The sequence below is a fragment of the Oncorhynchus tshawytscha genome, linkage group LG06 (genome assembly GCF_018296145.1).
Source record: "Oncorhynchus tshawytscha isolate Ot180627B linkage group LG06, Otsh_v2.0, whole genome shotgun sequence".
Taxonomy (NCBI): Eukaryota; Metazoa; Chordata; class Actinopteri; order Salmoniformes; family Salmonidae; genus Oncorhynchus; species Oncorhynchus tshawytscha.
The window spans coordinates 60,286,905-60,310,467 of NC_056434.1; the positions used below are offsets into that span (position 1 = coordinate 60,286,905).

General features: G+C 41.5%; 1 protein-coding gene across 2 annotated transcripts; it reads left to right on the plus strand.

Annotated features, from left to right (window-relative positions):
- The first annotated feature begins 1,834 nt into the window (after positions 1–1,834).
- inpp5f (inositol polyphosphate-5-phosphatase F) lies at positions 1,835–22,262 on the plus strand. 2 transcript variants are annotated; one of them, XM_042323472.1, is made up of 20 exons: positions 1,835–2,543; positions 4,323–4,403; positions 5,394–5,530; positions 6,577–6,705; positions 6,925–7,110; positions 7,328–7,384; positions 7,673–7,871; positions 8,107–8,286; positions 8,612–8,679; positions 9,363–9,487; positions 9,650–9,727; positions 9,871–9,991; positions 10,240–10,368; positions 18,338–18,455; positions 18,866–19,064; positions 19,296–19,367; positions 19,466–19,539; positions 19,804–19,932; positions 20,081–20,168; positions 20,451–22,262. In XM_042323472.1, exons 1-20 carry the CDS (start codon positions 2,447–2,449, stop codon positions 21,583–21,585), a joined length of 3,402 nt encoding a protein of 1,133 aa, XP_042179406.1. In that variant the 5' UTR covers positions 1,835–2,446; the 3' UTR covers positions 21,586–22,262. The 2 variants fall into 2 exon arrangements, with proteins under 2 accessions (XP_042179406.1, XP_024280178.1); XM_024424410.2 differs by having other exon boundaries at positions 1,838–2,543; positions 6,943–7,110.
- The last annotated feature ends 1,301 nt before the right edge of the window (positions 22,263–23,563 follow it).

Genomic DNA, 23,563 nt, shown 5'->3' on the forward strand with positions numbered 1-23,563 from the left:
TATGCACTTACCTAAGGAAAACGTTTGAGGGGCTCTATGCCATGCCCAAACAGTTCCCTTAGGTTAGGGGACATTTAAGGTAAATCCTTATGAGAAACACTTCAGGTGTATTATGCACGCAGGCCCTGGCACTTATTTCACCATTATAATAGGCCTATATTTAAATTTTATGAAAGGGTCTTGATATGTGACATACAACAATTCCATCCATTGACCTTTGATTCAAGTCTATGGTGTAACGTTTGACATTTCTAGATTGTTTGAAGAATTGTTCACTTGCAATGTCATCCAAATATCATTCATTTTATTTAAAGAGGAATGATTTATTAATTCAAGAGTACATTGAGAAATTTTGGATGTGAGCTGACTCATCTCACATGACATGTGAGACTATCAGCATCAAATGCTAATCAAGAATAACAATTCAAGGGTTAATGTGTCAATGTAAAAGTATGCATTTTTTTTTATCACAGCTTGTGCTTTGGAGTGTTGACAGCTTGGAGTCACGTTGGCATGGTTGCAAATAAAATGTATTATTTTGAAATGGTCTATAATTGAATGATTTTACAATATATTGTGATATGTTGCTATCCTTGCTATGGAGTGGTTCTACGTGGCCTACTCCAATCTAAACCTCTCCTTGTAGCTTAACCATCACTTACATCTTAACTCCATGTCTTATTTGAGACAAGCAACACGTAGATCTACACGTCCCTGTGGAACAAAGTAAAATTGACACACTTTAGGAGAATGAATAATAGTGAATAACTTGACGAGGGGTGTTTAAAAAAAAGTTGAATACATTCCATTCAATGTCCTGTTCACCAGCAACTGTGTTTTTCACTATGGGAGCATACACTGAGTACACACATTAAGAACACCTGCTCTTTCTATGACATAGCTTTCCCCTGGATTCACCTGGTCAATCTATGATCCCTTCTTGATGTCACATGTTAAATCCACTTAAATCAGAGTAGATGAAGGGGAGGGGACAGGTTAAAGGATTTTTAAGCCTTGAGACATGGATTGTGTATGTGTGTCATTGAGGGTGAATGGTCAAGACACAAAATATAAGTTCCATTGAATGAGATATGGTAGTAGGTGCCAAGCACACCAGTTTACGTGTCAAGAACTGCAACACTGCTGTTTTTTTTTTACACTCAACAATTTCCAGTATGTATCAAGAATGGTTCACCACCCAAAGTATACCCAGCCAACTTGACACAACTGTGGGAAGCATTGGAGTCAACATGGGTCAGCATCCCTGTGAAACGCTTTGGACACCTTGTGGAGCCCATGCCCCCAACTGTTCTGAGGGCAAAAGGGGGTGGGGGGTTCAAAAGCTGGGCCTAATTGTCTTTGTATTTCTAAAAGTGACCAGTTGGTGGATCTTAATTGGAACAGTCCTTGAAAAGAACCGTCCCCCAATAGGTGCGCCAGGCAAGGTTAATAAAGTGAACCTGGGCCAGAGATAACAGAGAAAGTAGGAGATAGGAATCCCATTATTGACTAATCGCGTTGAAGGTGTCATGCTGCCTCACGCTGTTGCTAAAATAATTTTCGCGCTATCTCTTCTCAAAGTCACTAAACCGGACTATTTTCCTCGGAAGTACGTAATGTCACGATTCCAAAGCTCGACGATATTACAGACAACACAGCAGTTATCTTACATCTCAGAAAACATGTGTAACGTTATACTTGTTGTTCACGAAATTCATGCTAATGTTGGGTTTTTGATTTAGCTCCCAATTCACTCATTGAATGAGTTTTCCATGCCCCAAAGTAGCCCAGAATGCACCGCGCGGCCCATTTACGATGCATGGGCAACGTACATCGTGACCGTAATACTATTGTAATGGAGTTTCCTATCTCCTCAGAAGTATATCTGCATGGGCCAGTTCAAGAACGGTGTGATTATGGTGACCTAGGTGGAGATTGTATATGGCACATATTGATCCACAACCACCACACCGGAGAAACCTTAACTCAAAAGCTATTGAACAACGGTTCGCACCGTTTTTGGAAACGTGTAGTTCAGTACCAGTTTCGATGTGCAGTACAATTCGCCACGCAACGTAGCAAACGTTGAATCGAACTGAACAAACCTCCAGTGGAAGTAAATATCGGATGACGATATAAGGTCACGTGTGATTGTTTCTGCAGGAAATTGACAGTGTCGGTCTTCAAAATGGAAATGATTAGCCAGCGACATTTTCACACATTGAAGAAGTTTCTCACCTGATTTACGCTATGCTTACTTTTTGAACTACGATATCAAATCACCAAAAAAAACGTTAGCTAACTTGCTAGGACAACGTGCTGTCAGCAACGCTAGCTAGCTAACACAACGTTACGTTAGCTAGCTAGCCAGCCAGCAACATTTCTCTGATTAGCTAGCCGGTTTGGACCACAGCTATATTTACAGGTTTTGACATACACGGTCAAAATGGAGCTGTTTCAAGCCAAAGACCATTACATTCTCCAGAGTGGCGATCATGCTCTTTGGTGTAGCCGAATAGATGGGACCATGAATGTCAGACCTGGTAAGGAAAATACGTTTGTCAATTGTGTATATATATCTTATTTTTTTATATATTTTTTTATAGCTAACGTACATCATCTAACGTTAGCTATCTTTCGGACAGCAGAGCCATTGTAATTATATAATTTAAGTTACAAGGTCAAGCCCACGGCATGAGAATTTCATCTTGGCTTGTTGTCTTTGTTATCCAAGTTAACACTGCTATACACGTTTACAATGACAGCTCTGTAGGAAGCTTTGGCTCGGACAGCGCACCGTACTTAAATTCCAGTGCGTTTAATTCCATTTGTTGTTGTTGATTGTAATGTAATTGTCTAGCTATCTTATCTGCCAAGTTATTACATCCTTATTATTGCCCTACTTTCATGAGGAGTGCTGCCCCGTTGACCTGATATTCGGGATAACCAGACAAAGTGATGCTGATGTTGTGCAGAGCTAAGACGCTCGAGGGAGACAGTAAAAATGATTTAGCAGCAGGGGTTCCATTCAAATCAAATCTAGCCATGATTCGGGAAGCAGATGATAATGTCATTGTTCCGTATGTTTATAAATAAATAAAAATTTAAATAGTGAAGTATTGAACAAAACAGCTGTTAGGGTTCATAGTTAGCTGCTCACTGCTACACACTAAACTACCTTGCTGGACTTGTTCTGCTCCAGCATGGCCTGCACCCCAAGGGTCTTGTCAAAACACATCCTCTACTCTGTGACGAGTTAAGCTGGGAAAATTCAGAGCTGAGCCTGTGAAGCTTGCCTTTCTGTAGTAACAAAAAGGCAGTTGGGAGAGGGAGCAGCCATTGTGTATTGATGTGAATGAGTACCCTGTGGGCTGGCTGAGATCACATGGGTGTGCAGCCAGCCTGAACAGGTTTGGGTTGCACCGCTCTTCCATTATTTAATTGGAAAAGAGTTTCTACTGTTGACGCGAGCCCTAATGTACTGTAGCGTGTCTGTATCATGAACAAACAGAGAGGGGTATGTAGGGGCAGCCCTTATTTTCCACCACCCTGCCCGGGCTCCAATGCTGAGACCGGTACACAGAGTTCTCTGGCTCCATGAAACAGGAAGAGTTATTGTCTGAGCTGCCTAGATGTTCTTCACTCTCCACCCTCTTTGTCGCCCATTCATGACTCAACTCGTCAAGGGTGTGTCAAGCAGTTGAAGTTTAGTTTTCTGTTATAAACTGTTTTAGTCAGCAGCATCAGTCAGTTTCTTTTGTAGGCTAGCTGTGATGTAGTCATTTGGCAGTGATGCCGTCATGCCCCAGTGCATCATGTTACTACACTATATTTTTTTAAAGAATGGAAACTCACACTAGCTAGGTTTCCATCCAAGGCCTGTGATCCTATGTGACCTGGTTTTCATACCTCTGTTTCAGAGGCAAAGAAATTGTTGTGTATTCTCTACATCATTTGTACTATTCTACCCAATTGATAACACATGTCTTTTTGAGCTCTGTGAATAATCTCTTGATGCAGTAAATACTTCTGAACTTGGCTGCAGACAGTAGTAGCTAGCTACTGAGTGCATACCGGTGATGCTCCATGATTCCTAACATTAAAAACAGATACCCTCAGTCCAAGCCTAGCATGGAAGGTGCAGGAAATTGTCCACAGCCATGTGTGGAATGTAAATATTTAGGCCGCAATCCATCAACTATCATCAAACTGCTTCATTGCTCTTAGTGTGTAGAGCAATTTCTCTTAGAACATGTCTTTGCTTTGTGTCCATTCAACAAGTCTTTATTTTCTCTGATTGTCTCTTCTCTTTGTTATTTCAGCAACAGACTTGCTGTTAGCTTGGAACCCAACGTGTTTAGGCCTGGTTGAGGGTCTTGTCGGGAAAATACAACTTCATACAGGTAAGTGAAATGGTGTGGCCTTGTGCTACAAGTGCCAACATTTGACACAACTGGATCATTTGAGACGTGATTTGACATGTACGCATGCTTTGAAATGTTGCGCTGTGTGGCCCCCTTGCACAATATGGCCACAACTGTACCTTTATTCTCTGAAACCATGCCTTCTGTTCTTATTAGCTTGCACCTTTTTGTTTTGTAGCTTTCAAACCTCATCAGTGGTCCTCAAATACACAGCACAAATCCCCCCCTAACAAGCCCTAGAATGTAGCCCTAGGCTAGCCCTGGGGCTTGGCTACAGGCTAGTATGAGTAATGTTTGTGCGGTAGATGCTTTTGGGGCGACTCATCGTGAAAACACCCAGGATTACTGGATCATTCTATTGCCTTAATGAGGTTTTGGATTAATTGTAGGAAGAGCCTCAGTCCTCAGAAATGCCAAGTATTTTCTTATTTTGTTTATGCAGTCTTTTTATTTACACTCACAAAGGTGTGCTAAATGATTTGAGGAAAAGGACTGAGACATAACTGTGAAAGATGAGTCAGTCGATGAGTCGGTAAACAAGTTCTTGCAGATTATCTTAAATAAATGTCCGTTTGACTTGATAATGCTTAAAGCAGTCAGTGTTGGAAGTTTGTTATTTTTTTCCCTCACCTTTATTTAACCAGGTAGGCCAGTTGAGAACAAGTTCTCATTTACAACTGTGACCTGGCCAAGATAATGCATAAAAAGGCAAAGCAAATGTTTTCGGAAACCTACATAATACATAGGTTTTTAGAAGAGAACAGCATGCAAATACTTCTTATTCTAACAAACTGTGCATTTTCATGGGTGAAATTTCAGTTCATTTAGCCAGATGCTGCGTTTCACCACCACATGAGACAGCAGACTGAGAGACTGAGAGCGAGAAAACAGCCGATGTAGTCACACCTATCGGAATGTGTGGAATTCTGTGCCTGTGATGACATATCCTTTACCCCTTTCTTTTGGCAGATCTTCCTCTGGGTCTCATACTAATCCGTCAGAAAGTGCTTGTTGGCCAGATGCCAGGTGACCACAAAGTCTACAAGATCACCAAGATAGCTGTCATTCCTCTGTCTGAGGAAGAGCCTCTGGATCTGGAGCTGGAGGTGAGAGACTGTGATGAGGCCCGTTTTTATCTGGGTGCTTTATGGATCTCTGAGCACTCAAGTAGTTTTGGGCATTTTTATGCAGTTTACACACGCAGCAGTTAACACATTACAATAGCACACCAGTCGCTACTTTAGTCTCCTTTTTAAATCTAGGCTACAGTCATGAGTTGTAATGAACACCATCTCTATCATCTAGGCTAGCTTCAGTTGTTTTACATTTTATGATTGCATTTCCATGTTTCTAGTAAAGTATCTCGATTGCCCTGTTTTGATTGATACCTTGAGTCGCTACCAATGAATCACTTTTTAAGATGGATATCACAATAGTGTTATTTTGATCTCAGAGGAATTGGGATTTTGCTTAGATGCCAGTCTTACAGGTGAGCCAGGATGATGATGATGATACATATACGGATATAGATGATGAGGAAGTAAGTGAAACATTTCCAGAGAACGGGATGTGTTGGATAATCGTTTCTCTGGTATGTTTTTAGAACATAGCCCTACATACTGTCCATACCACAGAATGATTATTCCACCCCGTCTAGGATAGGAATTCAGTAGCCCTGTGAAGTTGTGTTTAGAGAGAGTTTTATGAACCACTAGTTTTGGATGTTGTTGACTTTTCTTTTTTTTTTCTTTTTTTGTAGCTTTGAATTGATTTAATTAGCTAGAAAACTCATTGAGACCCAATTAACCCACAGATACCATACCGATTAGCTGTCATTCAACCGTTTAGATTTGTCCACAAGTATATTCCCGATTGTCTATCATTCCCTCTACATACATTTTACATATATTTGGAATACTTTCATCATGCACTCAATTATAAGGAAGTTTAATATCAGAATGCTTTGGTATGCTCAATTAGCCTAATCTGAACTGAATGAATGGTAATGCCTTCAAATGGGTTAAAAGTGAGTTATTTCCCAGAGTTCATATTTAAATTCCTGTTACGTATCGATATAGCGGAAGATGACGCTGGTATCTTAACAACGTACAATTTCATAGAAAGTGGGATAGAAAGTCTGCTTCTCTTTCAGCTTTGTAAGAAGCATCACTTTGGGATCGACAAACCAGAGAAGCTTGCACAGTCTCCAGATGAGTCGAAGTTCCTGATGAAAACTCTGAGTCAGATCAAGTCTAATGTTGGGGCTCCCACGAAGAAAAAGGTAAAACAATGTTTAGTACTGTGCTCAGATATCCCATGTATTATCATCTTACACACCAGTTGTACATTTTGGAATTGGTACATTTGCTGTTTTTACACTAGTCAATTTTTTTGTAAATTGGACAGTATACCATTTTTTTGTTGTTCATTTACATTTTTTCCTTTCCATATTTTTTATTTTGACAATTTAATACCATCCCTGTCCATGCCCACCACCCAGTATTCCCCTGCCTTTCAGGTCAAGGAAAACAAAGAAAAGGAGCGTCTCGAGAGGCGGCTGCTCGATGAGTTGTACAAGATATTCATGGACTCCGATTCCTTCTACTACAGCATGACCTATGACCTCACCAACACTGTGCAGCGGCAGGGAGACACAGAGAAGTCAAACTTGCCCCTATGGAAGCAGGTTAGGGATATTACTATACTCTGAGGACACAAGTCGCATTAACTGAGACATTTACTAAAATGCAGCATTAAATTGGGTCGCCACTTTGGGATGCCTGGTTTAAGTACAGTAGTATTAAACCACACATTTTCTGTCTTTAAGATCAGTAGTTTAACTGCTCTTCGACAAGTCAAATTAAGCAATTATGCTCAACTGATAAGTTATTTTCCTCTTCAAGGTGGATGACAGATTCTTCTGGAACAAACACATGGTCCAGGAGCTCATCGATCTGCAGGTTTGATGAATTTCAAGACTGTTTTTGACAGGAATGGATTGACTAGATATTAGTTTGTCAATGTTCAGGTATAAGAGTGCTGATGGTCATAGTGCACTAGTGTCACTTCTGCAAAACCCTGTTTGAATAATAGGGAAATGTTTTAGCAAGGAAAAGCTTAGTGGCAGCTATTATTGGAGTGATTGAAATCTATGTTAATTATATATACTGAACTACTGAATTCCCTCTTTATACAACTACATTTGGCATCACTGTATAGAGTTTGTAACTTTTCTTGTTGTGTTGCAGGTTCCAGAGGTGAACTTCTGGGTGACGCCCATCATCCAGGGCTTTGTGCAGGTGGAGGAGCTGGTGGTGAACTACAACGAGAGTCCAGATGAGGAGAAGAACAGCCCCGACACGCCGCTCCAGGAGCTCACCTGCGTGGACGACATCCACCCGCGCTTCACCGTGGCCCTCATCTCCCGCCGCAGTCGCCACCGTGCAGGTACAATAGAGGTCAAAGGTCATGGCCAAATTGCTAGGTTCGAATTGCAACAGTTTGATAAGCAGATTTGTACGTTTTTCTAAAATAGAACTTTAATTACTTGATAATTAATAAACAATATTTTCTCTTCAACTTACTTAAAATGTCAGAGAAAACATTACGTTCTCATATAACTTAAGCCAGTTAAGCTCATTGGAGGGGGGAATGAATGATCCTAGTTTTCTTCTCCCAAAAGGGATGCGGTACAAACGCAGAGGGGTGGACACAGACGGCCACGTGGCTAACTTTGTGGAGACCGAGCAGCTGATCCACGTGCACAACCACTCGCTGTCCTTTGTGCAGAGTCGCGGCTCGGTGCCCGTCTTCTGGAGCCAAGCAGGCTACCGCTATAACCCCAGGCCTCGGCTGGAGAAAGGTCAGCGGGATATTTCTAATCCAAAAGAAGAACTGGGGAATAATGGGTGTGTTCGTTTTAAGCACGCCCTGTCCCCCTTGCGGGGGGGGTGGAGTTTTCTTTTCAGAGCTAATGGAATGGTCTTAAATGTGCTAACTCTGCCCGTCCAGGACACTGGGCAAGCTAAAACTAAAGCACGTGACCACCCCCCCCGTCATCGTATACTTTCCCCTTTATAATCATCACTACTTGTTGAGTTTATGTGCAATTTCCAGATTACTTTTTTTTTTAGGTCGTCTGTATGACAGGGATTGTTTTCCTTACAATGTACTGTCTGATTTGTCAGGAGAGAAGGAGACAATTCCTTACTTTGCTGCGCACTTTGATGAACAGCTCAACCTTTACAAGAAGCAGGTGAGAAGCATCTGCCAGATAACATCGGCATTACTCTAAATCTTTAGAGTCTAAGACATTGGGGGAGGAGGGGGGTGCTAAACTGACATGGAATTGTTTTAAGATGGTTATACTTTGGATCGTTTAGCTTTTTGATTTTGAATTTTAGAACCCCTTTAAATAAAAAAAATCATTTAAAAAAATCATAAGGTTTTGAAGTGTCAGATATTTACCCCCTTTTTTTGGGTAGGCACAAAATGGCCTTCATACTTTCATTTGTTTTGTTTTCAAACCCTACCTGTTACTTTCAGATGAGTCTCATGATACTTGTCGGGGTGAGAGTCTCCCCTTTCCATAGAGGGATCATAATAGTTTTGTAGGTCAAACCATTCGGACGTTTATATGAGAAGACCAATTTTCGGGATGTCTTATGGTCTGACAAACACCGCTCTAGCTCTGCCACCTTTCACCGCTGCGGAAGTGTGATACTGGCGGATGCGGTGGATTGAAAAAACGATATATCTAGCTTAAACTAACGGATTTGTATGTGGATTTTTTTGTTATGTCACTTAGGTTGGTGCATCAATCGACTCGAAGGAGGTTAATATCAATATCAAAGTTTGAGTTTTCATTGAACTTAGACGTATCTAAATAAAGACTTATCGTTATAGTGAAGTTGATGCAATTTACAACTGTTTTGACAGGTCATCATTAACTTAGTGGATCAAAGTGGGCGGGAGAAGATTATTGGCGATGCATATCTCAAACAAGTCCTTCTATACAACAATCCTAACCTGACATATGTCTCTTTTGACTTCCATGAGCACTGGTAAGAAAATTGCTGCACAGAAACAATCTTGACAGCACAGATAATTTAATCGAATAAGTAAATCTAAATGAGGAAAGAATAACTTAAACTACAATAGTTGTTATTTATTATAGTATGCACTTCACCTGTATATATTTAATTGGTCTTCTTCTGTCTCATCAGTCGAGGTATGAAGTTTGAAAATGTGCAAACGCTGACAGATGCCATCTCCGATATTATTGCAGACATGAGATGGGGGTGGTAAGTGTGTGAGTGTATGTCATCCCAAACCCCAACAGAGACTCCTTTTAATGCAAGTAAAAATCCTCAACTAATCAGTAATCGATAGCGCATGTGGCTCCATATCCCCATGCAATGCGTCACAGTGTATACTCCTCTGTCAGGGTCGACCAGGCAGGAGTCATCTGCCACCAGGAGGGCATTTTCCGGGTGAACTGCATGGACTGTCTGGACAGGACCAATGTAGTCCAGGCTTCCATCGCTCGTGCTGTAATGGAGGCACAGGTGAGATTTCTCCCCACTTTGAACACGTGTCAACTTAAAGCTGAGGATGTCATAACATTGCATTTCCTAGTGCTCTAATACAGATTTCAACTAAAGTCTCTGGGTTAGACACATGGTATATATATCAGATGAAATATTAAGGTGAAAGACCAAATGTAAAACAACCTCTACTTTTGAGTGGAAGTGCAGTGCTCTGGCAACCTGTCCATGGTGACTGATGGTTAACTGTATGTCTCTGTGTCCCTCAGCTGAAGAAACTGGGTGTGATGCCCCCTGAGCAGCCTCTGCCCCTCAAGTGCTACAGGATCTACCAGGTCATGTGGGCCAACAACGGCGACACCATCAGTAGACAGTACGCCGGCACGGCCGCCCTCAAGGTAACATAATTTGCATGTGTGTTTTAAGGTAATATTAGGTTTGCGTCTTGCAACAGTATGCCGTCTTGGTTCTCCACAGAAGACCTTCGCTGCCTGGGTAAATGTATCGAGTAATAAAACATATTTGCCCAGTCTTGTTTAACTACCAATTATATGAGGCCTCTGCAATTTGCAGGGAGAAATGTACACTACCGTTCAAAAGTTTGGGGTCACTTAGAAATGTTCTTGTTTTTTTATTTTGAGAAACAGACTGTCACGTAGAGTAGGCCAGATGGCTAAACTGGATAACCTAACCTCTATAAAATAAAAAGATGGTGGAACCGCAAAAGTTCTTCTGTGCAAAGGTGTTTATTTACAAGTGATTCCGGAACAGAAAATAACAGTACTGCCATCAACGTCTACCTTATGGGACAGCTTAACCACAATGCTGCTCAATCCAAAAAATCCCCCTTAGAGACTGGAGAGAGGCTCCTTTTGTAGGGCTAGCCCCTCCCCTCAGAACAATTAACCCTAATTAATTAATCAATTAACAATACAAACCTACATTTTCCATGAACTAAACATACTAAAGGATATACATTGCAACACGGTTTTAAACAATATCACAACATAACATTTACAACATTACATCATTACTGACAATATCTTTCAATATGCCCATATACATTAATGAGCCATTTGGGACAGGCACTATAAAGCCAACCCAATTCCCTTAGCTCGGGTCCTTTTCCAGCATACCCAGAAGCTACAGAGATGGAGAGAGAGGAACAGAACAAACAAACAATGCGCTCATCCACAACATTGATAAGTATAATAATTATTGTATCTCTCAAATATGAACATTGACAAGTGTGAAATGCATGCACCAAGACAGAAGTTAAATTGTGTGTCGACCCACATTGTTAACTTATGGTATAATGGCGCAGGGAGGAGTGATGAATATGTGTGTGCGTTAAAGAACCAAATGCTGCCCGCGGCCAGTGACGGACTTCTACGTCACAAGACACCTCACAAGAAGGCCAGCGTCCCCGAGTCGCCTCCTCACTGTTGACGATGAGACTAGTTTTTTACGGGTACTATTTAATGAAGCTGCCAGTTGAGGATTTGTGAGGTGTCTGTTTCTCAAATTAGACACTAATGTACTTGTCCTCTTGCTCAGTTGTGCACTGGGGCCTCCCACTCCTCTTTCTATTCTGGTTAGAGCCAGTTTGTGCTGTTCTGTGAATGCAGTAGTATGCAGCATTGTACGAGCTCTTCAGTTTCTTGGACATTTCTCGCATGGAATAGCCTTCATTTCTCAGAAAAAGAATAGACTGACGAGTTTCAGAAGGAAGGTCTTTGTTTCTGGCAATTTTGAGCCTGTAATCGAACCCACAAATGCTGATGCTCCAGATACTCAACTAAGTTTAAAGAAGGCCAGTTTTATTGCTTCTTTAATTAGAACAACAGTTTTCAGCTGTGCTAACTTAATTGCAAAAGGGTTTTCTAATGATCAAATAGTCCTCCAGACTCTTATTTTGTCTTCTGCTTAGATTAGCTTATAATGCATGATATATAACCATGGCATAACATGTGAAGATAAGCACATTTTCTACATTATTTATGGAATTCACCATTGTGTTCTTGTGTAATGGCCTGATCAGTGTTTTCCACTAGCGCCCTGGCTGTCATCTATACAGTCGATTACAAACTCAAACTCTGCCGGATACTTTTCCCACCTAACTTATCTAGCCTACTTTTTTTTATTTTTTTTATTCTTAAGTCAGGGGAAAAATGTATTCCGAGCCCCCTACGGCTAGAATGAAAGATATGAATTAACTAGGCTTTTCAATTCGCAAGTCATAAAAAGACAAGTCAGACGAGCCCTCTCCCGCTAGAATGAAAGATATGCATCTTCCAGCGATCTATTGATAGGACAGGTGCCTGTCAGTCACAAAGTGAGGGATGACAGGGAAACACTGCTGGTTTGACAGTCTGATGTCTTTCCCGGTACCTGGGTGTCTATGCACAGTTGAAGTGGGAAGTTTACATACACCTTAGCCAAATACATTTCAACCCAGTTTTTCACAATTCCTGACATTTAATCCTAGTAACAATTCTGTCTCTTAGGTCAGTTAGGATCACCACTTTATTTTATGAATGGGAAATGTCAGAATAATAGTATTGATTTATTTCTGCTTTTATTTCTTTCATCACATTCCCAGTGGGTCAGAAGTTTACATGCACTCAATTAGTATTTGGTAGCATTGCCTTTAAATTGCTAAACTTGGGTCAAATGTTTGGGGTAGCCTTCCACAAGCTTCCCAGAATAAGTTGGGTGAATTTTGGCCCATTCCTCCTGACAGGGCTGGTGTAACTGAGTCAGATTTGTAGGCCTCCTTTGCTCGCACACGCTTTTTCAGTTCTGCTCACAAATTTTCCATGGGATTGAGGTCAGGGTGTTGTGATGGCCACTCCAATAACTTGACTTTGTTGTCCTTAAGCCCTTTTGCCACAACTTTGGAAGTATGTTTGGGGTCATTTGCGACCAAGCTTGAACTTCCAGACTGATGTCTTGAGATGTTGCTTCAAAATATCCACATAATTTTCCTCTGTCGTGATGCCATCTATTTTGTGAAGTGCACCAGTCCCTCCTGCAGCATGCACCCCCACAACATGATGCTGCCACCCCAGTGCTTCACGGTTGGGATGGTGTTCTTTGGCTTGCAAGCCTTCCCCTTTTCCCTCCAAACATAACGATGGTCATTATGGCCAAACAGTTCTATTTTTGTTTCATCAGACCAGAGGACATTTCTCCAAAAAGTATGGTCTTTGTCCCCATGTGCAGTTGCAAACCGTAGTCTGGCTTTTTTATGCCGGTTTTGGAGCAGTGGCTTCTTCCTTGCTGAGCGGCCTTCCATGTTATGTCGATATAGGCCTCGTTTTACTGTGGATATAGATACTTTTGTACCCGTTTACTCCAGCATCTTCACAAGGTCCTTTGCTGTTGTTCTGGGATTGATTTGCACTTTTCGCACCACAGTACGTTCATCTCTAGGAGACAGAACGCGTCTCCTTCCTAAGTGGAATAACAGCTGGGTGGTCCCATGGTGTTTATACTTGCGTACTATTGTTTGTGGTACCCTCAGGCATTTGGAAATTGCTTCCAAGGATGAACCAGACTTGTGGAGGTCTACAATTGTTTTTCCTGGTGTCTTGGCTGATTTCTTTTGATTTTCCCATGATGTCAAGCAGAGGCACTGCGTTTGAAGGTAGGCCTTGAAATACATCCACAGGTACACCTCCAATTGACTCGAATGATGTCAATGAGCCTATCAGAAGCTTCTAAAGCCATGACATCATTTTTTGGAATTTTCTGAGCTGTTTAAGGGGCACAGTCAACTTAGTGTATGTAAACTTCTGACCCACTGGAAATTTGATATAGTGAAATATTCTGTCTGTAAACAACGTAGATGTCCTAACCGACTTGCCAAAACTATAGTTTAACAAGAAATTTGTGGAGTGGTTGAAAAACGAGTTTTAATGACTCCAAGCTGAGTGTATGTAAACTTCCGACTTCAACTGTACGGTGTGTTTGCAGTCAAATGTATTTACACGGACTGAGAAGGCATGATGCTCCTTTATCCTCTGAGAGTCAATTTGCACGTCCCATATAATGTGGTAACGATGAATCAAAATCCACTTACCCTATTGTTATCTGGCACATTCATTTTCCTTTTGCGTGTTACTTATGCTGCCACGAAGTGCTGGCTCATATCGGCTTACTGTGATTTGATTGATGAATAACAAGCTTGACTAGTTTGTACATGGTGTTCGAACTGACTGAATAAAGTCGATCTCGTATATCCTTGCCATTCATAAATCACACCAAGTAGTTTATATGTCCATGGTATCGCATCAGGACAAATAAACTAAAGATCTCGTTTTTGATTTGAAGTCTGTGTAGCAAAGCCCTGCTTCATTTTAACACCTGCTTCAATCATACCTGTATTGCAGATAGCTGAGAGAATTCCTTTAAAAGGAAGCTTGAAGTCTGTGGAAGTCGTCAGACTCTTACAAGATTATTTAAGAAGAAATCTGGGTCAGTTGTTAAACAAGTGTTTTATTTTTAATTTTTATAAATGACATGCTGCAATTCAGAGTTCCAAACACTTGTGGAAATTCTTTCACTAATTTAACTAATGGTGTATAATCTCTTAACACATACAGTTGAAGTCAGAAGTTTACATACACTTCGGTTGGAGTCATTTAAAACTTGTTTTTCAACCACTCCACACATTTCTTGTTAACAAACTATAGTTTTGGCAAGTCGGTTAGGACATCTACTGTGTGCATGACACAAGTAATTTTTCCAACAATTGTTTACAGACAGATCATTTCACTTATAATTCACTGTATCACAATTCCAGTGGATCAGAAGTTTACATACACTAACTTGACTGTGCCTTTAAACAGCTAGGAAAATTCCAGGAAATGATGTCAGGGCTTTAGAAGCTTCTGATAGGCTAATTAACATGATTTGAGGTGTATCTGTGGATAAATTTCAAGGCCTACCTTCGAACTCCGTTCCTCTTTGCCTGACATCATGGGAACATCAAAAGAAATCAGCCAAGACCTCAGATAAAAAATTGTAGACCTCCACAAGTCTGGTTCTTCCTTGGGAGCAATTTCCAAACACCTGAAGGTACCACATTCATCTGAACAAACAATATTACGCAAGTATAAACACCATGGGACCACGCAGCTGTCATACCGCTCAGGAAGGAGACTCATTCCTAGATATGAATGTACTTTGGTGCGAAAAGTGCAAATCAATCCCAGAACAACAGCAAAGGACCTTATGAAGATGCTGGAGAAAATGGGTACAAAAGTATCTATATCCACAGTAAAAACTAGTCCTATATCGACATAACCTGAAAGGTCGGTCAGCAAGGCAGAAGCCACTGCTCCAAAAAAGCCAGACTGGTTTTCAACTGCACATGGGGACAAAGATCGTACTTTTTGGAGAAATGTCCTCTGGTCTGATGAAACAAAAATAGAACTGTTTGGCCATAATGACCATCGTTATGTTTGGAGGAAAAAGGGGAATGCTTGCAAGCCGAAGAACACCATCCCAACCGTGAAGCACTGGGTTGGCAGCATCATGTTGTGGGGGTGCTTTGCTGCAGGAGGGACTGGTGCACTTTACAAAATAGATGGCATCATGAGGGAGGAAGATTATGTGTATCTATTGAAGCAACATCTCAAGACATCAGTCAGGAAGTTAATGCTTGGTCGCTAATGGGTCATCCAAATTGACAATGACCCCAAGCATACTTCCAAAGTTATGGCTTAAGGACAACAAAGTTAAGGTATTGGAGTGGCCATCGCAACACACTGACCTCAATCCCATGGAAAATTATTTGTGGGCAGAACTGAAAAAGCGTGTGCGAGCAAGGAGGCCTACAAACCTGACAACGTTACACCAGCTCTGTCAGGAGGAATGGGCCAAAATTCACCCAACTTATTGTGGAAAGCTTGTGGAATGCTACCTGAAACGTTTGACGCAAGTTAAACAATTTAAAGGCAATGCTTCCGAATACTAATTGAGTGTAAACTTCTGACCCACTGGGACTGTGGTGAAATAAATCAAATCTGAAAAATCATTTTCTCTACTATTATTCTGACATTTCACATTCTTAAAATAAAGTTGTGATCCTAACTAACCTGAGACAGGGAATTTTTACTAGGATTAAATGTCAGGAATTGTGAAAAACTGAGTTTGAATGTATTTGGCTAAGGTGTATGTAAACTTCCGACTTAAACTGTAGACCCAGAATTTAATTGAGCATCTGTTTTGGTTTAGAGACTAATTCCATTTGAAAAAGTGCCCATCACACAATTTGTTTGATTTTTAAATGTAACCTTTTATTTTTTAAGATAATTTGGGCTACGTACTGTTCTGTTTTAATAAAATACATAATTTGAAGAACAAAAGTAATTGTGTCAATTCATATCTTACAGTAAAATACTTTAATTTCAAGAGAAGACAAGTTAAAGGTGTGATGTTTTCTTACTTAGAAAATAGTCCTGATCATATAGGCCTAGACTATATCCCATTAAAAAAAACAAATTCATAGATTTTCTGGAATTCCAAACACAATACTGCAACAAATAAAAAATAAAACATGTATTGAACCTTTATTTAACTAGGCAGGTCAGTTAAGAACAAAGTCATATTTACAATGATGGCCTAACCCTCCCAAACCCGGACAACGCTGGGCCAATTGTGCGTCGCCCTATGATACTCCCAATCACGGCCGGATGTGATTCCGCCTGGATTCGACCCAGGGACTGTAGTGACTCCTCTTGCACTGAGATGCAGTGCCTTAGACCACTGCGCCACTCGAGAGCCAAATAGTGTTCAATAATTTAACTGTGTATTTCAGATGGAATCAAGCCCTCGGATGGGGCCACAGTGTCTCCTGACCCCTCCTGTCTCAGCCTCCAGTATTTATGCTGCAGTAGTTTGTGTCGGGGGGCTGGGGTCAGTTTGTTATATCTGGAGTACTTCTCCTGTCCTATTCGGTGTCCTGTGTGAATCTAAGTGTGTGTTCTCTAATTCTCTCCTTCTCTCTTTCTTTCTCTCTCTCGGAGGACCTGAGCCCTAGGACCTGAGCTCCAGGACTACCTGACATGATGACTCCTTGCTGTCCCCAGTCCACCTGGCCATGCTGCTGTTCCAGTTTCAACTGACCTGAGCCCTAGGACCATGCCCCAGGACTACCTGACATGATGACTCCTTGCTGTCCCCAGTCCACCTGGCCATGCTGCTGCTCCAGTTTCAACTTCCACCTGACTGTGCTGCTGCTCCAGTTTCAACTGTTCTGCCTTATTATTATTCGACCATGCTGGTCATTTATGAACATTTGAACATCTTGGCCATGTTCTGTTATAATCTCCACCCGGCACAGCCAGAAGAGGACTGGCCACCCCACATAGCCTGGTTCCTCTCTAGGTTTCTTCCTAGGTTTTGGCCTTTCTAGGGAGTTTTTCCTAGCCACCGTGCTTCTACACCTGCATTGCTTGCTGTTTGGGGTTTTAGGCTGGGTTTCTGTACAGCACTTTGAGATATCAGCTGATGTACGAAGGGCTATATAAATAAATTTGATTTGATTAGGATGTACCCAAGGCCACCAAAATATGGCTTGTTCGGCCATAAAATTCATAGCCGGGGGATCCTGGCTGGCTAGTTTTTCTATTTGGCTGGTTGCTCCATATACTTGTGGAAAACGCTGCTGATAAAGGCTGTTCTTAAGGGAATAAACCTTTTTTTTTAAAGGCAGTCGCATGAAAGGCTATTTGTTCTGGTTTAACTTAAAAGCCTAGTGCAGTCCATTCGGTTTTACCTGTGTTTTGTATCATATTGTACATTAGATGAAACTAAGACTGTAAAAGTGTGACTTTTCGATCAGTGTTATTTTCTTGATAGTTGCTGGTTGAAAATAAATTAAATCTACATGGGACTTTCTACTTAGCCCGTTTGATTGGGCGTAAATTCTCGGCTTGCGTAGGGACATCAACCAGGCGGGAAATTGGTTAATAGACCAATAGTAAAGAGTTCCAAACCTCTCTGCCAATAACTGCTCATTTTTTTTGTTTGGCCTTTCCCATTCAGACCACTCCCAGACAGTTCTAGCTAAATATTTGCTTAAGAAAATGTTTTTGCAAAAAACAAACAATTTTTGCCCATTTTTCAAGGAAAAATAGTACACACATTGATACCTAGTAATGGTTTTATATTGATATAAAAATGGCTGCATTGGGCTTTAAGACTATTGTTGTGCAGACTGAAAAGGGGAAAAATGAACAATGTTTACTCGACACAGCCCACAGCCCTACTCTCCTCAGGAAGAGTATAAAAGGGAACAGACGGTGACTCTATCTTGCTTGTTTTTTAACATGCTCTGTCTGTAATCCATTTATAAAGGGAGACTTCACCAGAACGGGGGAGAGAAAACTGGCCGGGGTGATGAAAGATGGCGTGAACTCAGCCAACCGTTACTATCTGAACCGCTTCAGGGACGCATACAGACAAGCAGTCATTGGTAAGGAAATACATGTAATACTTTACTTAAAGCCTGCGGTTATAATGCTTTATGATGCAGTTGGGATTCGTTCTAAGACATGAATATGTATGACCCCCTTATGTGTTAATATCTCTCAATGATCCTGACTAAATATCAATAGCCAGTTAAATCGGTAAAAAAAATATAAAACATGGACAGACATAACATATTATGAGCCTTATTATAAGACACAGGTTCATATACGATTATAACAAGTTAAAATGCATTATACCGGCAGGTTGTAAGTACAGTAAAGTGTTATCAAAATGGATTCCACCCTCCGTCTCAACAATGACTCAGTCCTAATCAGTTTTAGTCTCAAAAGTGTGACTCGACCGTCCTCGTTCTTCAACCGCTCTCTCGCTCTCTCTCTCTCTCTCTCTCTCCAGATCTGATGATGGGGCATCCTGTGACGGAGGACCTATACTCCATCTTTAGTAAGGAGAAGGAGCATGAGGAGAAGGAGCAGGAGAGCCAGAGAGTAACCCAGGAGCAGGTCAGCCTCCTGCTGCAGACCTACATGCAGCTGCTGCTGCCCGACGATGAGAAGTTTCATGGGGGCTGGGCCCTTATCGACTGTGACATGAGGTTAGTGCTGGAACAATCTATAAATCAAAACTCTAACCTTTAACACTGAAATCCTTTCGAAGAGCTTGCTCTCGTAGTTTGTTCTCCCAACACTTTGTTAGCTAGCTCAGTTCAGTTCAACTTTATTTATCCCCTCAGGGGTAATTAAGACACCCTTCAAAATCAACACCTTGAAAGTGTTTATTCCTCAATAAATTGTTAATGTGGAAAGCAAATATTTCTCCTCATCAGCCTTATTGATGCAACCAGCAAGGATGTGGATGTTCTCCTGCTGCTATCCAACAGTGCATATTACGTTGCATAGTAAGTGCCTGGATTTATTACAGAACAGTAATAGAGTCAAATATATGTATTTGAGCTTTTCCTCATATAATTCTGTTTATTTGCTTTTGTTTTTACAGTTATGATGAGGAAGCTGACAAGGTCAATCAGTACCAACGCCTCAACTTAGAGGGTTTGGAAAAGATTGAAATAGGTGAATGTTTCTAGAGGAATTTAACTCCACCAAGTGAAAATTCCAAAATGTTGACCGGGTCTGAGTCCTTCACACCTTCAGGATTTATTTTACACTGTAAAGCTACTAAGCACACACTATAGACATGGTTTTCATTATTGTACACAAATTCTGAATGATGCAACTACTCTTTTTTTCTTTTTTTTCTCTACAATTTTTATTTACCACAAACATCTAGTTACTCATGAATAAAGCTCACAACATGTCCTATGTGTTCTTTTGTAGGCCCAGAACCCACTCTGTTCGGGAAGCCCAAATTCTGCTGTATGCGTCTACACTATAATAATGGGGAGACAAGTGGTTATTTTCACACACTAAGGGCCCTCACAAGGAATCCTGAGGACGATGGTAAAGGTATGGGAAGATTTCATTAAACTGTCAGCATAAAACTAGTCGACCGTGAATAAAACCTGGTAGATTGGAAGCGCACTGCCCGTATATCTCAAACAATCTGAAATCCTTATCCTGACAGCCTTTGTGGGAATTATTCATTTTATTTCAGACACGTTGCAGTGCATCGCAGAGATGCTTCGCCTAACTAAGCAAGCCATGGGACTTGACCTGCAGGTGGTTGAAAAGAAACTGGAGAGGTGAGTTGGAATACATTATCACTCTATCTAGATCTTCAGAATATTCTTCTCTTGCAGTTCAGTATGTCTATATTATCCCTTTTACACATGTTTTCCAAAAATATATCTCATTGTCATGGATGTGCATGATAGTATTTTAGCCAGGGCTTCTGTTTAAGACAGTATAGTGTTAATTTTTGTTGAACTTTCATTTAAATAAAAATATTTTCTAGCCAGGGCTTCTGTTTATCATGCATGTCAATTCGATTATTATTATATATACATTTTTATCATTTGTTTCAGGAGGCACAGTAAACCTCACGAGGACATCATGGGCATCCAGGGCAGACACCCAGACCAGGTCCTGGGCAGCTCTGGTCTGGCTCAGGGCAAGAGCTTCCTCCTCAACAAGTTCTCCTCCCTCAACCAGAGGGTGAAGAAGTCCAACGTCAACATGGGCTCCTTCAAGGGGAGACTGGGAAACACCTTCTCCACCAAGCCGGACGTGAAGGTGAACTTTCTGAAACCCACCATGGGGGTCACCCTCTGGAAGTCTGATAGCAGCTTGGAGACGTCGGACGGGGCCAACATCGGCCCGGCTCTGAAGGACCTCTGTGACAACCACTCAGAGATGTCATCAGACTCGGACTCCTACAACTCGGACGAACAACTGCGCTCCAGCTCCTTGGAGAATGTGGACTACGTGCTGCCCAGCTGCGGCATCGTGGCGTCGGCTCCGCGACTAGGCAGTCGAGGCAGCGTGGAGCTCAACATCCGGGTCACTGGCTGCGACAGTAACAGTAAGCAGGAGGCTCCGGCTCTAGCCAGTCCTGAAGACCAGTCCCCCGGGGTTACCTCGGAGGCTGAGGAGGCCATCCTGATAGACTTTGGAACTCCAATTGATGCCTATTGCCACCAATTCATCCAAGACGCGCAGACCAAACCTGTGGAGGTGTTCGGGGAGCAGGTGGCTTGTAGCCTCCCCACACAGAACCCACAAGTCCCTCCACATGCTAAAGGCCCCCTGGCCCCAGACGGACACCCAGGTTCAGATCAGCAGGAGGAGGAGCTCCAGCTCCCTCCCAGGCCGTCCCAGCTAGATGTTGCCTCCGGCCCCAATCTCCTGACCGTCCAGAAGCCCATCTCTGCAGCTTCCGGCAGCTCCCAGAGGAGCCTGGGATCTCACATGGAGGGCAGCCTGGGCCCCTCACCCGCCGACAGCAACGGCAGTCGCGTGGTCTCCCCCTTTGCCAAGATCAAGAGCTCCATGGTGCAGGTGGCCAGCCTGACCCAAGCTGGACTCACCCAAGGCATCAACTTTGCTGTGGCGAAGGTGCAGAAGAGCCCAGAGCCAGAAATGGCCACTCTAAACGAGACCCAAGAGAACGAGCTGAAGGCAATGTTTACACAGTGCCAGACCAGGATCATACAGATCTAGCACTTCCCAAGTTGTAGCCTCTAAAAGCAGGTTTTTGTACAGTTTCTATGTGACTTCCAGTACAGTAGCATAAGCTGACTCTGCTTAGAACCCCACTCTTCAATTTCCTCTATAGTTGACATGACCATGTTTACAGCCAGTGTTGTGTAGTGTGTGTATAATACTCCAGCTCTATATGACAGCGTCCTTAATCCTGTTGCATTTCCTTTCGAGAGATTTTCCAGATATATTTGCATGTCAGGCTATTGGTAATAACTAAGGCAGGTAATATCCAGTGTATGTTGAGAGGCAAGCTCTGGATTTATCATTTTGGTGATCCCATATGTGCAGTGCACCAATTTGGCATTTGTGATAATAGGCCTAGTTTATAGCTCTGTTACCAAAAGAAGTACAAGTTTTTGACCATTTTTCTCTTGATTTTCAAATGGCAGCTCCATGTTAGATAGTCCCCTAATAAGAAAACAAACTGCTTGTAGAATCAGTGTTGCCGAGTTTCTCCCTACCGATATTGGAAATGTACCACGGTAGGACTTAATCAAGGTACAAGAACTCCGGTTAGAGTATACTGTTTTGATATGTAAATATTGTACTGTATGTACAGTGCCTATCATACATATTTATCCCCGTTGGATTTCTTCACATTTTGTTACACAAGTGGGATTAAAATGGATTTAATTGTATTTTTTTTGTCAACGATCTACACAAAATACTTTGTCAAAGATTTCCATTGAGATTAATGTAAAATATAACACTAATATATCTTGATTTGATAAGTACTCACCCTACAGCTGTGTCTTGGGTAAGTCTCTAAGAGCTTTGCACACCTGGATTGTGCAATATTTGCCCATTTGTATTATTTTCAAAAATCTTCACATTTCAAGTCTTGCTGTAGATTTTCAAGCAGATTGAAGTCAAACTGTAACTTGGCCACTCAGGAACATTCATTGTCTTCTTGGTAAGCAACTCCAGTGTAGATTTGGCCTTGTGTTGTAGGTGATTGTTCAGCTGAAAGGTGAATTCCTCTCCCAGTGTCTGGTGTAAAGCAGACTGAACCAGGTTTTCCTCTAGGATTTCGCATGTGCTGAGCTCAATCCCGTTTATTTTTATCCTGAAAAACTCCGTCTTTGCCGATGTCAAGCATACCCATACCATGATGCAGCCACCACCATGCTTGAAAATAAGGAGGCAGTTACCGTGATGAGTTGTTGAATTTGCCCCAAACATAAGGCTTTGCATTTAGGTCAAGAATTGTGTTCCTTTGCTGTGTTTGTTTTTTTGCAGTATTACTTTAGTGCCTTATTGCTTACAGAATGTATGTTTTGGAATATTTGTATTATTCTTTTCAGTCATTTAGGTCATTATTGTGAAGACACTACAATGTTATTAATCCATCCGTTTTCTCACATCACAATTCTGAAGCTGTTTTAAAATCACCAATGGCCCCATGGTGACATCCCTGAGCAGTTTCCCTCATGTCCTGCAGCTCAGTTCAGAAGGATGACTGTATCTTTTATGTGTTTGGGTGGTTTAACACATCATCCACAGCATCAGTATTAACTTGACCATGCTTAAAGAGATATTCAATGTCGGATTTGTTATTGTTACCCATGTACCAACCACGGACCTTCTTTATGGGGCTTTCTCCTTGTTCTTTTGTAGTTCAATCTGTGCTTGAAATCCAATACTTGACTGACAGACCTTGTATGTACTGTATGGGGGACAGAGGAAGAGGAAGTCACACAAAAATCATGACATCCCCTATTATTTCACACAGTAAGTCCATGTAACTTATTGTGATTTGTTAAGCGAAATGTTACTCCTGAACTAATTTAGGCTTTGCTAAACAAAGGGGGTGAATACTTATGCAACAGGTATATTTTAGTTATTACATTTCTATTAATTTGTTTAAAAAAAAAGTGATTTATTTATTTTCACTTTGACATTATGGAGTCTTTTGTAGAGGTCAGGGATGGTCATC